General features: G+C 38.1%; 1 protein-coding gene across 2 annotated transcripts in view; it reads left to right on the forward strand.

The window, feature by feature from the left end:
- The window catches only part of AGTR1 (angiotensin II receptor type 1), a 46,363-nt gene extending 28,913 nt beyond the window's left edge, over positions 1-17,450 (forward strand). Inside the window, exons 3-4 of one of the 2 annotated variants that reach the window (XM_024769142.1) lie at positions 27-173; positions 14,288-17,450. In XM_024769142.1, the coding sequence (XP_024624910.1) occupies positions 14,334-15,413 (1,080 nt within the window). In that variant the 5' untranslated portion in view covers positions 27-173; positions 14,288-14,333 and the 3' untranslated portion in view covers positions 15,414-17,450. The remainder of the gene's footprint in view (positions 1-26; positions 174-14,287) is intronic. The other variant, XM_024769143.1, reaches the window with a different exon arrangement.
- Positions 17,451-17,671: the final 221 nt, after the last annotated feature.

Here is a 17,671-nt window from a genome sequence, read left to right on the forward strand (position 1 = left end):
TTAGAAACCCTTTTATTTTTTTTCAGAAATGTTCTTCGGCTACAAAAACAACTACTCATTGCCCTTATGGATCAGTAAAGCAGTTGGGCAGAAGAGACAAGTAACAGAGACTCAAACTAAGTAACTGAAACTCTTTGGTTGACAAACTTGGAGAGATAATCATTTGTAACTAGGTATGTTTATCCCTCTCTAACTAGGTATGCTTATCCCTCTCTTACTTTTCTCTACTTGGTTTAATTCTCATTAGAGCCTTGATGACAGGCTACGTTCAATGTGTAGAGAAAAAAAGCCTAATGTGAATGCAAAGATGAATTTACATTCAAATATTGTACAGTCAGTTTAGACACTAATGACTCAGATTGACACAGCAGTTGCCTATGGCAGTGACGCCACCAGAGGGCAGGGTTTGACTTCCAGACCTGGTGGCTGCCTTCCTCCAGAGGCAACCTTGGAGTTACTATAAGAGCCATCAAATCCTTAGAAGCCCTTATAATGAATCTAAGCTCAAATTCTCTCTTCCATTGTTTTTGTATACAGAATCCTAGAATTCTGGAAAATACTTAGAGAGGATAATTTCTAGAATGATCTGACACAACAGATATTTAGTCAACTCACAATTTTAGAGCCCCTACTAAGTATTCAGCATGACCTTGAACATTTAAAGGCTACCTGACAGAATTTTATCTTTTGAGGGATCTATAGTTTCCCTGGGAAGATATGAATATAATACCACCAATAAAACAGACTGTATAGTTAACTTATTCCACGAAAGATAAGGACTATAGGTCATCAAGAATTGAAAGGGGAAAAAACAAAGTCCAGACCAGAAAGATTTCTCAACGTCAGTACCACTGACATCTTAGACTAGATAATTCTTTGCTGCAGGGGTCTATCCTGTGCCTTGTAAGATGATTAGCAGTATCTTTGGTCTCTACCCACTAGATGCTAGTAACACTCCCTCCTCCCTTTCCCCCTGTTATCGGAACCAAAAATGTCTCCAGACATTGCAAAATGTCCCTGGAGGGCAAAATTACCTGATAGAGAAGCACTTAACCAGAGTATATAGAGATGACCTTACAAAAAAAAAAAAAAAAAAAAAAAAAGAACTGAACCTCGAAACTTTAGAATGTCAGAAATGTAAGGACCTGCTCTCTAAGCCTCCGTCTCCTCATCTGAAGAGTGGGAATAATGGTGCCTTCCCTCATAGGTCTTGTATTAGTTTGCTAGGACTGCCACAACAAAATAACAATAGAAATTTATTTGCTCCCAGTTCTGGAGGCTAGAAATTCAAGATCAAGTTGCCAGCAGGGTTAGTGTCTGGTGAGACCTTTCTTTTTCACTCGAAGACAGCCACCTTCTCACTGTCTTCACATGTTTTTTTCCCTCTGTGCAAGCACATTCCTGGTGTGTCTTCCTTTAATAAGGACACCAATCTTACTGGATTAGGGGCCCAACCCTGAGACCTCATTTAACCTTAATTACCTCTTTAAAGGCCCTATCTCCAAATATAGTCACATTGAGGATTTAGGCTTCAATGTATGAATCTGGGGTTGGGGGGACACAATTCAGTTCATAACAGGGCTCTTACAGAGATGAAAGCAATTAGCACAATACTTGGCATATAGTAAGCATTCAACTAATCATAAATGTTCCTATTGTTAATATTAAGCCACTATTATTACAAGTCCCCCATGTGAATCAGATACCAGCTGAAGCACAGAAGAGTATTAAACAATAAGTTTATTTGAACACTTGTGTGTAACTTTGTGCTGAAGTTATGCAGTTAAAAAGTTTAAATTGACATTTTCCCCATTGATGTAGCTAATTATTTCAAAGATGTTCTGGCTTCCTTTATGCGAAGGTCAAAGGGCAGTAGATCCTGCATCCCCAGCATCTGATGAGTAGTAAATGACCCAGAAATAAGCTTTTAAGTGCTTTGGGGAATTTCTTTGTGTAAAGAAATTCTGTGTAAATATTTCTTGGGAGTGAGGGTGATTAAGTTCACCCTCTTAATTTGATTTATGTTTCACCTATCTCACAGGAGATAAGAACAAAAATAAACTAGGGAGGAAAAGAAATAAACAGTTTTGAACAGTCGTGGTCTTTAGCTGGAACCAAAAAACCATGGAGATTTTGAAATTGCAAAGGAACATGGGCCTTCTTCTGCCAAAAAACTTGTTTATAAAAACTAGAGAGTGTTAGATATTTCTACCACACTGGCTTATCATTTGAAATTTCTGCTGGCTCAAGTGAAAGTGTACTGTCCGATATCCTGCTGTGGGATTTCCTCCTTAACCACAGTTGCTTTCCGATCAGAGGCTTGTGACTTTGAGGACCAGAACGCAGTCGGCTTAGCCAGCCAGAAGAACAAGAGGAGAGGTTTCATATCTCATGAAAAAAAGGAAGCACTAACGGGGGAAAAATGGAGTCAATGCTGACAGTTGCTGAGTTGAACAGTTTTACTGTTGGTAATAAAAGCAGAAATTGCTTGCTGAAAGAGAAGGTGACAAAAGACAGGAATTGCTATACCAAAGTTAAAAACAAGAGGAGATGGTGGTCTTGGTGTGGTACAGAATGTTTGAAAACATTCACCTTGTCCTTAAAGAGCTGCTGCCGTATGAGCAATGTGCCACTTCACTGCCTAACCTTGTATGCAGAAATGCTGTATTTCCCCTGTACAAACCAAGGGATGCATTTATTCTACGTTTAGAGGAGAAACAAACAATCGAAGGCAAAGAGGTGCAGCATCTTATGCAGCTCTCTTGGAAACAGTTCCTTTTTTTTGTCCTGCTCAGACTGCACACAAATACTGGGAATATATTTTAATTTCAAATCTGATAGGTGACATCTGGTAACTCATTTATTGCTAATGAAGTTTTCACAGGAAGCAGCAGTCACCGGTATCTCATCGTATTTTTCAGTTGGCAAAGTGTTGTTTACCTTTTATTGGCCCAGCATCCGTGCCTCTTATCACAGGGTGATTAATTAGAGAACACAAGTAGTCCCACATAGAAATGAATGGAGAGGTAAATAATGGGAGATAGAATGGTCTAAACTTTTTTTTATTAAAATCAGTGGTGTAGTATCACTGTAATTTATATTTTAAAATTATATAGGTATTCAAGAACATGATTAGAGCTGGAAAAACTGGTCAAGAAACTCATTAGCAGTGCCTTCAAGCCCCTCTCTGAGCCTTTCCACCCCTTTCTGGTCCTTTAGCTTCTTCTCCTTCCAGAATCACACGCAGTTTTCCAATCCTTCTTATCCATATTCGCTTGCAAGGGAAAAATTGGTCATTTACACCACAGTGGATTTTAATAACACTAACAAAAGTCTTAAAGCTACAGGATCTCATAGCATCTCCACATACATGATCTCATTTGATGTTCACAATGGTATTGTGAGCCAGACTGGACAGATATTTTTTCACTTCATCATTATCATGAACTTCATTATCATTATTTTCCAGATGAATAAGATGAGTCGTAGGTTTGGTGAAAAGCTAAAAACTTCATAGCTCGTAAGAGGTAAATCGTGTACTTGATTCAGGTCTTTGGTTCCCAGCACCACGCTCTTCCATGACCTTAACTCTGGCTCTCACCTGAGTCAGCGTGTCTTCTCCTGCAGGTAGATCTTGGTTCTAATGGGGGCATAGATGTGGGTATCATCCACCCCACCCCAGTTAAAGAAATTTCAGACATCTAGGAGTAGGTGCAAGGGTTATTTGACTAGATGACTCCTGTTCAGCTCCCCTTAGCTACTCCAATCCTGAAATACAGAGTTTAATGTGTAATTCTCAAGCTGCATTTAGGAATTTGCCCTATTTCTTCAGGTTTTAATGTCTCAAAGGGGCCAAATGAAAACATTTTAGCTGATGGCACTTTTGTTGTTTGTTGTATTTGGTTTTGCCTATGAGTCATGACAGGCACAGAGCACATAAGCAAGGGTTACAAATGAAGATGCCAGTAGGACAGTGGTTTATAAATGTTAGCATGCATCAGAATCACCTGGAGGGCTCATTAAAATTTTGTGGGACCTCACCCACAGGGTTTCTAATTCAGTAGGTCTGCGGTGAGGCCTAAGATTTGCATTCCCAAGGGATTCCCAGGTGATGGTGACGCCGCTGTTCCAGGGACCACATTTTCAGGACCATTGCTAGAAGGGCTAGGTAGGTGACTTACGTGAGGGAAGCACATATGCTGTGCTGTCCAGTTCAGTGGCCTGCCCCAAGTGGTGACTGAGCACTTGAAGTGTGGCTAGTTTCAACTAAGAGGTGCTAGAAACAAACTATACTCTGGCTTTTGAAGACTTGGTACCAAAAAAAAAAGTAAAATATCTCAATAATTGTTATATTGATTACATGTTGAAATGACAGTATTTTGGGTATATTGGGTTAAATAAAATATATTACCAAAATTAATGTCACCTGTTCCTTTTTATTTTTTAATGTGGCTACTAGAAAATGTTCAATTACATATGTGGCTCACATTGTATTTCTTTTGAGTAGCACTGACCTAAAGAATCAGAAAATAGAGAATGGTGGGGATTAGTGAACCACAGAGTATTCAAATCCCAAAAGCTATAAACACTTTGGGGGCCAAAGAAAATATATCTGTCAATCAGATTTAGCCTGAGGGTCCCACGTTGTACACAAACATTTGCTGCTACAATGTAAATGTAGAAGCTATACAATATCTTATCATTTTACCTTTCAGCATTAATCAAGTACCTTGTTATAATTCTTGAAGTAAAAGCATTAGATTACAATAATCAAAAATATTTCTGCTGAATTTCTGAATGAAAAAAATTCCATGAATCTTTTGAAGTTCTGAGTTTTCTTTCATGAAGTTCATTTCATTTATCCTTGCATTATAGAACGCTTATATTTTCAAAGTGTCTCCATACCTTCCAAAGACCTCACTTTTTAACTTTAACAATCTATGAAACAGAGGTGAGAACAGGTATTGGTATTCCCATTCCAAATACTTTGTAATATTTAAGGGATAACAAAGTAAGAGATTAAGTTACCTATGTATGATTTTAGTGACAAAACAAGCCATTGGACAGGACTCTATTCCAGTGCTTTCTCTGTCAAACCATTCTAATATCTCTCCGTTTTTATGACATTTTAATGTAAAAAATAAAATTAAAAGTAGCATATGAAACTGTATTTGAAAAAAAATGTAACTCTGTGATAAAAATCAAATGGACATAACCCTTACAGAATTCATTTTCTTGGCACAAAAGTCCATTTAGCTCATCAAAACACCAACAATATAATACTTTGAAGTATTATTCTAAATAGTATATTACTGTGAGGTTCCTCTGCCCTCACCTCTATGTTTTATCTGGGCAACTGAACCACTCTGAGTATATGCTAAACTTTAAAAAGTTGTATTTTCCCCACAGAGAATCTGAGAATAGGTTCATTTTGAATAAGTTATTTTAACAATAACATATTGTGCCACCTTTTTCATAGGATGATATAATCTTGACTCCCTAACTGCAGGGCATACTTTTAATTTTGACTTGCAGCCATGAATCAATCTGTCTTTACCCTTTCACCTGGAATTGCCAGTGAATAACACAAGGGATGCCTGAGAGGCTCATAGTCTTTGACCATAAATGGAGTGAAAACAGCTAGTCTAGATGGCGCCCAAACCTATAATCTTGACCTCATCCTGGAGTCACAACCAGCTATCTAAATGCTCTGCTGGGGAAACATTTCTTTGGGTTAATAGTTAATCTAAAAAATGGGGTGGGGGGGGGAACGCACTGCCACTGTAACATAAGGAGCTTAAGTAGAGTTTCTTTATTCATCTTCAGTAAAAGGTAAAATTCTTTTCATTTTAAATAAAAAAGAGTTTTTATATTTAATTACAGAATGTTATTAACTCATCGTGACACTAATAATATCTGTATCAATAGACAAATAGCTGGCTGATTTAATTATTTATTGGGTAATTTCTACTTGTCCAGCCATTATTGTATACCTTTTGTATATCTACCTAATATATATCTTTTGTAGATTGTATACAAAAGATGTATACCTATTCAGGAGAGAGATTATGAAATTTCAGTGTTTCAGGAGATTTTCTGAAGCATGTACCAGCTCCCCGATGACACAGAAACCTAGAGAAGCTAAGTGACTGGTTCAAGGTCACCTTGCTAGTGAGTGGGAAAGCCAAAATTAGAACCCAAGTCTCCTTACACATTGTGCAGGACCAATTTGTAGACTATCATCCAAAGAATATTTCTGCTTCAATTAGGACACTGGGTAATCTGGGGAAACATGTACAATATACTGACTATTTAATCCTTCTAGCTTCATTTAAAATTTATGGTTATCTGATTTGCATAACATTAAAAACTTTAATCTGAAATGAACTGCCATGTCATATGCCATATATGGTTATATGCCATAACCTCTAACATAAAACTCATAATACAAATGCTATAATATTATCATCATTTCTTAAGGGTATAAATTAATTAGTGCATCCTTTCCTTCCCAATAACTTTCCTTATACCCCTTAAAGTGGAATTTGAAATGAAATAAGCAGTGTCTGCTCCCGATTTAAAGTCTCAAAGAAGCAAATGTGGAGTGGCTCCACAGATGAAATCCGGGCTTTTGTTCACAAGTTGGATAAAGGAGCTGTTGTTGACTGAGATGCCCACCTAGGAGCTGCCTTTTTCATCTTTAGAAAAAGAAAAGCTTGTAAGCAGTCTCCAAAAGCCATATATTAAAAATGAGGTTTCCTCCACCTTGATGGCCAAGATACTGATCTTTCGAAATGTGGTTATGATTCCCTCAGGGAGATTCTATGAGTCCATAAATTTGAGGAAGTTGGAAGTAGTAAAGGACAGGGGTTCATGTATGTACAAGCTTTCTTCCAAGTTAGATGTTATTTTCCTTTTCTCCTAATCTCTGGAACACTACTCTTTCTAAGCTCACTGAAAAACCTTCCATTGCTTTCTATATTTAACATAAGAAGAATATTTTCTACTAACACCAGTGTGTCAAAGGAAGATTATTAAGCACCTGATTAGACTTAATCACATATCTTTCATCCCTATCTTTCCTTTCTGAAATTAAAAAAAAAACCATACTACAGAAATAGCCAAGAGTTTAAGATAGACAAGAGTGGGAGGAAATAGCATAGGAATGAAGAGAGTTGTTTGGGGAGCTTGGGATATTCATCACAACCGACTTGTTTAAACTATAATCTATGATAAATTGGAGCTTCTCGAGTGGAGAGAAATTTAATTGTAGTTTAGTGTTATATTATTAGATATTAAAGTATTGAATAATTTCCAAGAGGCAAAAATTTAGTATTAACATTTTACTTTCCTTGACATTTATACCCTAACTTGGAAGGAACTTCTGAATTTCCTTTCTTAAATAAAGCTGAGTTCTTTAGGTTCTTGGGCTGTTTTGGACAAAGCAAAGGGGAGGACTGGTTGAGGACGACAGAATATTTAACCACCGTCACTACAGTTGGTTACATATGGTATGAGCAGAAATAAAAATGTAGCTTGCACTGTTTTCATTTCTTGTGAGGGCAGGCCACAGTGGATGACATTGACTTAGGAAGAGGGCCAGACACCACTACTTACCACGTAGACATACCACACTTGCATTCATTAAGTTTGAAGAGATTGAATCTTAAGTATGTAATTAGTATGGCATTAATACTTTTAATAAAGTATCTTTTGTGTTAAGAGAAAGATTAATCTGGGAATTGCAGAGGCAAACAGAATCATCTCCAAGAAAAGTATTTAACATAGAGAAGTTGGGCTGGGATTGCTGACCAAAAGCACTGCATTCTCCTGTGGATCTGACTTGAGAGTAATTCTGGTCACTTGCCTTATGATGCAGGCTCTTTGCCATGTTCCCTTCTTCATGGCTGCCAGGATTACCAGCCTGGAGGAGAGTGTCACCCAAAAAGGCCTGGATGCTTCATCAAAGGTCAGGATGGGGCAGGGAGCGCAAGAAGAGGGACAGGACTATACTTCAAAGCTTATTGGATCCAAGCAACTTAACCATTATCACCAAATAATGTGTAGGGCAACTTGCAGTCAAGATGAAGATAATGGATTAAGCAATCATGGATAGTACCTTTTTTCTCTAAATACATAAAATACCCCATTACAGCTCCATATAAGAATTGAGACCACAGGGGCCAGAGAAGAACCAACACCAGATACATAGCTGAGATAAAGTTCTAATGACTTTACCAGAATGGAAGTAAAGGCCATTAAGCTCATGTACTGAAGGCCACGTACACTGGGTTTCCTGGTTAAAGCCAGGAGACTGGAAAATTACTTCCCATTGTGACCAAAGACTAAGATAACTTCTGTAGACTGGCAAAAATTTGAGAATGGGTAGAGGGCCTAATCTGCTGCAAAGTAAGGGGTTGGAAACTAGGCTGAGAATTGGCATTAAAAGCTTTTCCAGATCAAGTGAGTGTTGTATGCCCAAGCAGAAATTTTACCACCACTGCCATCCACTCAGGCCTACTAAAGAAGTTAATTCCTACTAGAGATAACTCGCAAAGATTATGAAACCTAAAATGAAGGCCAATGCCAAGAAAGAGCGTCTACAGATGAAACAAATAGAATTTATACCTGAAGAACTACAAATAGTAAAGCAATTGGATAGGGGCTCTTCACATACAGATGTTCAGAACGGTTAAGGAGATAAGGGTAGAAATAGACCCCATAAAATAAGAACAGAAGGTTAAGAAATAAGAACAAGTGGATTTGAAAAAGAAACAAGTAGAAACCCTAAAAATTTGAATGCCAACTTCTATGATTCAGTGAATTCACAAATGGATACTAATAGTTGTTCCCTGTAGAATGCCTCATTCATTACTAGGGGAAGAACACACAGGAGCAGAAACAGTTGCTTTCTGATGTCTGAATTATAAGATAGGAGCAACAAAAAGAATGCCTTTTGAACAGGATGGTGTATTGAACTGTCCAGCACTACAGGCAAATAACAAACACTGGCCTACTCTTTTTGATATTTAAGAAAGATACTTTGGGGCACAGTGGTTAAGACTCCATGCTCCCAATGCAGGGGGCCTGGGTTCGATCCCTGGGCAGGGAACTAGATCCCACGTGCATGCCGCAACTGAGAGTTCACATGCCACAACTAAGGAGCCCTCCTGCTGCAACTAAGACCCGGCACAACCAAATAAATAAATATTTTAAAAAAATAAATAAAAGGAGATAACAAAATTAAATAGAATTTTTTAAAAAAGAAAGATACTCTGATAGATTATCCTAAAATATAATTATTTGGTCGTTTAGTTCTCTCTTTATTATCACAGGAAACTTCGGGGTATTTTTTTTTTCTTCAGATTGCAAACTCATTAAAAAAGGAGCTTGTAATGAACAATTTAATTAGATTGGTTTTGGCTTGCCTAAAAGCTTAAGGAGGTATTAATATTCTAATCAAAAGTCTTGGGGAAATATTCTTAGAATTAAAAAAGAAAGAAAAAAGAAAATCTTCTTTCTTAGGTTCCTTTTTAAGAACCAGGGAAGCTGTCAAGGAATGAAAGGTAACTCCTGGGCTTCCCTGGTGGCGCAGTGGTTGAGAGTCCGCCTGCCAATGCAGGGGACATGGGTTCGTGCCCTAGTCCGGGAAGATCCCACATGCCGCGGAGCGGCTGGGCCCGTGAGCCATGGCCTCTGGGACTGCATGTCCGGGGCCTGTGCTCCGCAACGGGAGAGGCCGCAGCAGTGAGAGGCCCGTGTAGTGCAAAAAAAAAGAAAGGTAACTCCTACTATTTAGCAAGCAGTAGATAACTGTGGTGTGGCCACCATGAACTAACCTTGTGTTTGTAGCAGACTGAAAGTTCCCACCTGACTCATGTCATATTTATTCATCTGCTTAAGATTATTTTTTTACTCATACTTTGAAAGAAAAACAGCTTGGTATTTTTAGCCTTTTAATGGCAAAAGCTTACCAATGATAAACCTTTTTTTTAAATCTCTCATGCTTTTTTGATCCATGGCTGAGTCAGCACTTGCCTTGCATTCAAAAAAATAATAGTAAAGATTCACATAAAACACATTTATTAAACACTTACTCTTTGAAAGATAGGCCCAGTACTTTCAAGTTATTGCATTTAATTACTACAATAATTAAGTGCAGTAAGAATCATTGCTCCCATTTCTTACAGATGAGGAAACTGAGGCTTATGTTCAGAGAAAAATTGGGTGACTTATCCAGAGTCACACAGATTTGTAAGTGGTAAAGGAAGTTTCCATTACAAGCATTTTGACTCCAAATTCCATCTTGTTTTACCCCAAGAGGAAATGATGTTGTGGAATTCATGTAAACCACAGAACCTGAGTAAAAGCTACAGTGAGACCCAGAAATAAAGAGAGGTGGATCCTCCTGTGTTTTTAATCAGTATCCTACCTGCCTATAACCCTACTGGAAGAAGAAGCAGGATGAAACAGAAAAGTAGCTGCTTTCTGGGACTCAAAAGTTTGGTGTCCTAGGAGATCACATCTCTCTCTCCTTCAGCTGCTCACCAAAGTAGCATACTTTCAAGCTTCAAAGAGAAAAACACCCTACTCTTTACCACTTGTTTATCATCAGTCTAAGGTGACTCCCATCATAAGCGTTCCATTTTCTCTCTTTCTCAAGAACCAGGTTTCTCGAGGGAAGCCTATGAGTGGCAACAGTGCAGACTAAGAGAACAATATTTCTTACCTACCAGCATGGCCTGTGTCACCCTCCCATCCAGTACACATTCAGAACCCACACCCCTGCCTGGAAGGTTGTACAATATCTGTAAATTTACAAGAGCAGTTTCCCACAGATGAAGCTTCAGACATTTATAAGGAGGGAAAAGTTCAAGCAATAACGAAATCTCTATTCCACCTTAGCTGGCCAGGTGGTTGCCTTTAACTTCTAACCACTCTGTTTCCCATACATCTTCCAAAGTCCAAGTGCCATCTCTGGGAAATGTACCTGATAACTCCTGGACATTCCCACCCATCAAGCTGGGTCAGTGAAAAATACAGAACTTTCCACATGCCTCTGGTATGGTATAGTATTCAACACAGTGGAGATAATTTTGGCTTTAAGGCTCCTGTCCCCCCAGTTAGACTCAAATCATCCAAAGCAGGAGAAGGACTGTGACTTTATTCACTTTGCATCCCTGACCCCAGCACATAGTAGGTGTTTAGTGAATATGGAACGAATGGATGACTGCCTGCTGAATACACTGTTTGCATTTCTGCTTTCTTGTACTTGTTCCTGCTATTTTCATCCCCTGAAATTCCTCTCCCCGACGCCTTACTAGATAGGAAGTTTTGGTCATTACTTATATAAACATTTATATAAAATGTCCTTCCAGTTAGTATATTCAACGCTATGCCCAGAGTTTCTCAAATAATATACTCATTAAAATAATATATACCTCATTCAAACTTCCAGGGATGTTTCCCTAGGTGTTCAGAACAACCTTTTACATTTTAAATATTAGTCAATATGGATCGATGGAAACTTAAGAAAAGGCTGACCTCAGAATGTGAAGGAACTGGAGTCCAAAACCATGTTTATAAATTGGTCCTTTCAAATGCAAATTTTTCCACTGAAATTCTTTTATAAATGATGGTTATAGTTCTAGCCTAGTCAATAAAGTTCTACCCCCTCCAGACAAAAAATGGGACCAGCAAGAGTTGTGTGCCCTCAAAGTGAGGTCAAGAGAGGAAAGAGAGTTTCCTCCCTACTCTTGTGCACCCAAGCTCAGGGCACCCAAGGAATCCTAATGAATCCAGTTTATTCCTTCCTAACATTTAGTGCCCTTATGCCCAAACTGAAACAAATATTTAACTCTGCCCTATTTTCAGTTCAACCCAGGCTACTTTTAATCTTTGAGATTCTTTAACCTTGACATTTCCAATTTTTTCCTAGGCAAAATCCAACTTATCACGACTAGATGTTAGAAGGAGAGCAAATAAGTAAATTAATCCACTTTAAGGTATAAATGACTGCTAGCTCATAGACTTTTTAAGAAGCATTTAATTTTTAATAGAGAATATTTGTTTACCTAAATGAATTTATACTTTTAAATTGGCATAATTTCAGTAATTATGACTTTTTTAAAAACTGAAAAAATCAGGGAAGTGTAGAGAAATCCTTCTGGGTAAGGAAGAAGTAGGTCAAACCTTCCTGAGAGCCTAGCCCTAGTTTCTACTAAGCAATTCCTTATTTTTATCTTCTTCTGTTTTGTAAACTACAGATTTCTAAAAGTGCCAAGGGTTTGTTTTTTTTTTTTTTTTTTTTTTTTTTTTTTTTGTCAGTTTGGTTTGGTTTGGTTTGGGATTAGATTTGGGTTTGGGTTTTGGCTTGTTATCCAAGGTGAAGCCCAGGTTGACACTGAGTATTTTCTGTCAGATTCTTTGGGAGCAGAATGTAAATTGATTTCATTAGCCCCTAGAAATTAGTCTCAATACTCTCTACTTGTAGCTTTAAGTTATATAATATTCACTCATTCATTTGTCCACTTGCTCTCTTATTTATCAGACATTTATCGTCTGCTTCCAGGAAGGTGTCAGGGCCTATACTAATGAACAAGATGCTTCCAACAGGCCTTACCCTCAAGTCACTGACAAACCAGTGGAGAAGACAGATATGTCAACATACCATTGTAATATATAGGTCAAAACCTACATCAAGAGTGCCAAAGCAGCACAAAAAATGGAACAGCCAGTTGCCCAGACAAGTCAGGAAGGCTCCACAGATGATGTGACACCTGCCTGTTGGGGGATGCTGATGCCCCCATGAATGAAAAGAGAAGAAAGGGATTTCGATTATATAGTCTTGAGTACAAGACGAGGGCATAGAGCCAAAAACTTGGGTAGGGAGAATAACCACCTCCTTGGGGGAGGCAAAGAGGCCACTTAAGAACCTCTCTTTCCGAGTGTTACCTCTTAAAATCTGGCTACTTGAGGCTCATCCTTTTCATAGCACCACTTTGCACCAAGATGGACACCACCTTAAGTGCGCGAGTTCATCCAGCTCTCCGGGATGCCAAGCGCAGCTATCCTGGGCAGACTATTAATGTCTTATTCCTGCTCCTCTCCTTACCCAGGATCATCTGCTACAAGTGGAAAGCACGCCCATGCTCATCTAGGGACCCACTCCTGGTGGAGCAATAGGGTCTTTACCCAACACCACTACCCTGCCTGGCCAGCCTCGCCTGTGCCTAGGGCTGGCCTTCACCTCGGAGCCTGCCTGTGCCACACCCTGCCGTGTTATCCTCACAGCATCTTCAGCTTCCCTTCCAAGGGTTTTTTGTTAGACTCTTGTCTAGGGCAGAATATGATGCTTTTCTAAATCACATAAATGAATGGCTTGATTGTTGATTATGTAAAATGTTGGAGCAAATATTTGCAAAAGTCTCTACGGAGCTCATTCCTGAGCATCTGATTCTTCCTAAAATCCTAAAGAACTGCTGCTATCTTGAGCCCCCCCAAAACACATGTTTTATTGATAATCCTGACCTAATCTATTTGTTTGACATCTTGTTAGACAACCGGGTAACCTCAGAGTTAACTACAGAAATGGATTGTGGGCACAAAAGTTAGGAGATTCGGGCCCTTTTGCTAGCTGGGGTGGAAGTTAGAGAATAAGTGGTAACTACCTGTAGTGACCTGGAAAACCATGGAAAGAATGCTGTTCCCCAAAGCCTTGAGCCCTCCCTTGTATCCCCTCTTAAATCAATTCCTCAGAACCTAGAGGCAGCTAGCTATTCAGACCACTTAAGGGAGGATGCTAATAATTTTTATACCTAAGACTGTGATATGAAAGAAATGGTTCAAAGAATAAGATACGGATGTGTCACATTTCTGAGGTTAAAGACAAATTAGTTAGCCTCAGGAAAAACTCAAGTCTTTCTGAATAACTAATTTAATTCAGTAGTATTTTCTGAGATTTAGATTATGTTTTTCTAATCAATTTGGAAGCTAGGATTTACTCCTAGAAAAAAGGCAAAGGACCTAGATAAGTATTCACATAGGACCCCACGTCTACTTGTCTGCAGGATCTTTATCATTTCCTAGAAAAGCAATATGTTCTAAAACTGAATTTAAATGTGCGATCTTAGGTTTTATCAGTTCACAGCTTTTCTCCAGAAAATATGATCTAATTTTTTTCCTAAAAACTAAAGTTGAGTTACTGTATTAATGACTGAGAAAGAAAACTATTCATTTACAACTGGAAGTTAAAAATTTTTTACCTTTTCATTTGTATTTTTTCTAGGTGCATTTGGCATAGTGTCTGAGACCAGCTAACCCAGGAGATCAAAATGATCCTCAACTCTTCCACCGAATATGGTATTAAAAGAATCCAAGAGGACTGTCCCAAAGCTGGAAGGCACAATTACATATTTGTCATGATCCCCACTTTATATAGTATTATCTTTGTGGTGGGAATATTTGGAAACAGCTTGGTGGTGATTGTCATTTACTTTTACATGAAACTGAAGACTGTGGCCAGTGTTTTTCTTTTGAATTTAGCACTGGCTGACTTATGCTTTTTACTGACTTTGCCACTATGGGCTGTCTACACTGCTATGGAATACCACTGGCCCTTTGGCAATTACCTATGTAAGATCGCTTCAGCCAGCGTCAGTTTCAACCTCTATGCCAGTGTGTTTCTACTCACATGTCTAAGCATTGATCGCTACCTGGCTATTGTGCACCCAATGAAGTCCCGCCTTCGGCGCACAATGCTTGTGGCCAAAGTCACCTGCATCATTATTTGGCTGCTGGCTGGCTTGGCCAGTTTGCCAACTATAATCCACCGCAATGTATTTTTCATCGAGAATATCAATATCACGGTTTGTGCTTTCCATTACGAATCCCAAAATTCAACCCTCCCCGTAGGGCTGGGCCTAACCAAGAATATACTGGGTTTCTTGTTTCCTTTTCTGATCATTCTTACAAGTTATACTCTTATTTGGAAGACCCTAAAGAAGGCTTATGAAATTCAGAAGAACAAACCAAGAAAAGATGATATTTTCAAGATAATTATGGCAATTGTGCTTTTCTTTTTCTTTTCCTGGGTTCCCCACCAAATATTCACTTTTCTGGATGTATTGATTCAGTTGGGCATCATACATGACTGTAAAATTTCAGATATTGTCGACACCGCCATGCCCATCACTATTTGCTTAGCTTATTTTAACAATTGCCTGAATCCTCTCTTTTATGGCTTCCTGGGGAAAAAATTTAAAAAACATTTTCTCCAGCTTCTGAAATACATTCCCCCAAAGGCCAAATCCCACTCAACCCTGTCCACAAAAATGAGCACACTTTCCTACCGCCCCTCAGAAAATGGAAGCTCATCTACCAAGAAGCCTGTCCCATGTATTGAGGTTGAGTGACACACTTGAAACCTGTCTGTGAAGTCATCTTGTTGAAGAAGGAGCAAGAGAAACATTCCTCTACAGCACTTCACTACCAAATGAGCATGAGCTACTTCTCAGAATTAAAGAAGAAAGTCGATTATGTGTACTGAACTGACTTTTCTAAACAAAAGCTTTCCTCTCCCTTTGCAACTAAACAAAGCAAAGCCACATTCTGCATCAGATAGACGATGTCCACTCAAAGAATGATGTCGGAAACTGGATGAGTGTGTTGATTTGGAAATTTTTACTGGTAGAAATGCCATCTCCCCAGTCTGCTCTTGTTCCGTTATTTTTGATTTCCACATAAAGGTACTTAGAATATGTTAAAACTTGAGAGGAGCAACAGGAGATCAGAGCTCAAGATTGCTCTGCCCAACTTCCAAAGGGCAGCAAAGCTTTTGTGCCTATTTACCTATTAGCAACTTAGCAAAGACTTGCTAAGCAGTAGTTGTCAGGTTGCAGGAGTTTATGTGAAATTCAACCAGTGTCTTATAGATTCACACTGCCAAAACATGCCTGCTAAATGGCTTATCTGTATAATGATGTTACTAAAGTCATGTATAAAAATTAAACTACTTGTCAAGGTGTTATTCCGGTCCCAGGTAGTAGTGTCTTCCTAGCCATATTAGTTTTATTTCGTATCTGAGAAGCATATGTATTTTGTGGTAAAAAGATTATATATCATAAAATATGCCTTACCATTTTAAAAAGTATATATTCTACCTATATACGTATATCTCTAAACTGTTGTTATTTCATTAAAATCTGGCAAAGTTATATTCACGTTAAAATAATGTTACTGTAATGTATTTAATCTTCATTACTTAAAATAGATGATTTATTTTTAAAACAACTGCGAGTAAGTACAAACATATTTCTATTTAAATTTTGATACAACTGATAGTTTAACACTGTTGGTTTTAGATCTTATGTCCCGCCATGAAAAGATAAAGAACACACTTTATTCCACCGCACAACACGGAGTAAATACACCATTTTGAATTTTCCAAAGTTTTTCATGCAACAAAGAAAAAACTCATTCCTTTTAACACTAAAATAATATATTATTTTACACAGAATTTTTTAATAATAGGATTTTTCTATTTACATACATGATTATTGTAAGAAATATAGGAAAGCAGTTTTAAAAAATGTCATATTTAGTTCTCCTGCTCAAAAATTACCATTTTTAACATTTAGGTGCAATGTTCTACTTTTCTCTTATTAATTATACACATGTACATGTATAAATCATGATACTGGAGTCATAAAGTATATAGTATTTTGTATACACATTTTTCACTTAATGTCGTAGCACAGTAGTTCGCTACTCCATTAAATGTTTTTCTAAACATTTTAATAATTGTATAACATTACAAAATACAGACATATCATGATACAGTTAGCTAATATTCAAATTGGAACATTTAGCTTTTTTCTGATTTTTCAGTATCATAAATTGCATTGTACATGAATATTCAAGTGCATGAATCTGATAAATCCCTCATGATACACTCCTAGAAGTGGTACAAGTGCATATACAGATATGAATGTTTTTAATATTCTTAATACGTATTGCCAAATATTTTCCAGAAAACATAACAATTTACAATACTACCAACTATGTATGACATCTCACCACAGCCTCAGCAGCATGGAATATATACTAGATTTAAGCAGAAAAGGAAAATTTACTGTATGAATTCAGGGGCCACATGCAAGAGCAAGGATGCAACTGCACTGAAGAAAGTGCTGTTGCGTTCCTGCTCCCCTTGGAGCATCCTAGAGGCCTCTGCTGCTTTGCTCCGCACAGAGCAGGCAGAGGTACTCATCTGACTCCATAAACAGTGGCCAAGGATTGGGGTGATGTACAAAGGAGCTGATGGGAGGTGTGAGGGAGGGGGAGCATTCAGAGAGGCCTTGGTAAGCTGGACAGAATCTCCACAAAGCAGCCTACTATCGTTCACATTTCCAAGGACAGAGTTATTTTGTGAATAAATATGGTTACATGTGCCTCGTTTTCCTTTTATATTATTTTGAATTCCACTGACATAAAATGCCAGCCACTAACTCCAAAGGTCCTTTACTATTTTCACAATCACCTCCAAAAAATAAATTCTAGCTTGTCTCAAATTATAGTGTAAACTTACCCTATTTGAAATCCCTCCGAGTCAGCTGTATAACAATTCGTTTTTTTATTCAGTAATCATCTTAAGCCAAGTGATTACAAGTAC

This window comes from Neophocaena asiaeorientalis, unplaced genomic scaffold, assembly GCF_003031525.2.
Source record: "Neophocaena asiaeorientalis asiaeorientalis breed wild unplaced genomic scaffold, Neophocaena_asiaeorientalis_V1.1 scaffold118, whole genome shotgun sequence".
Taxonomy (NCBI): domain Eukaryota; kingdom Metazoa; phylum Chordata; class Mammalia; order Artiodactyla; family Phocoenidae; genus Neophocaena; species Neophocaena asiaeorientalis.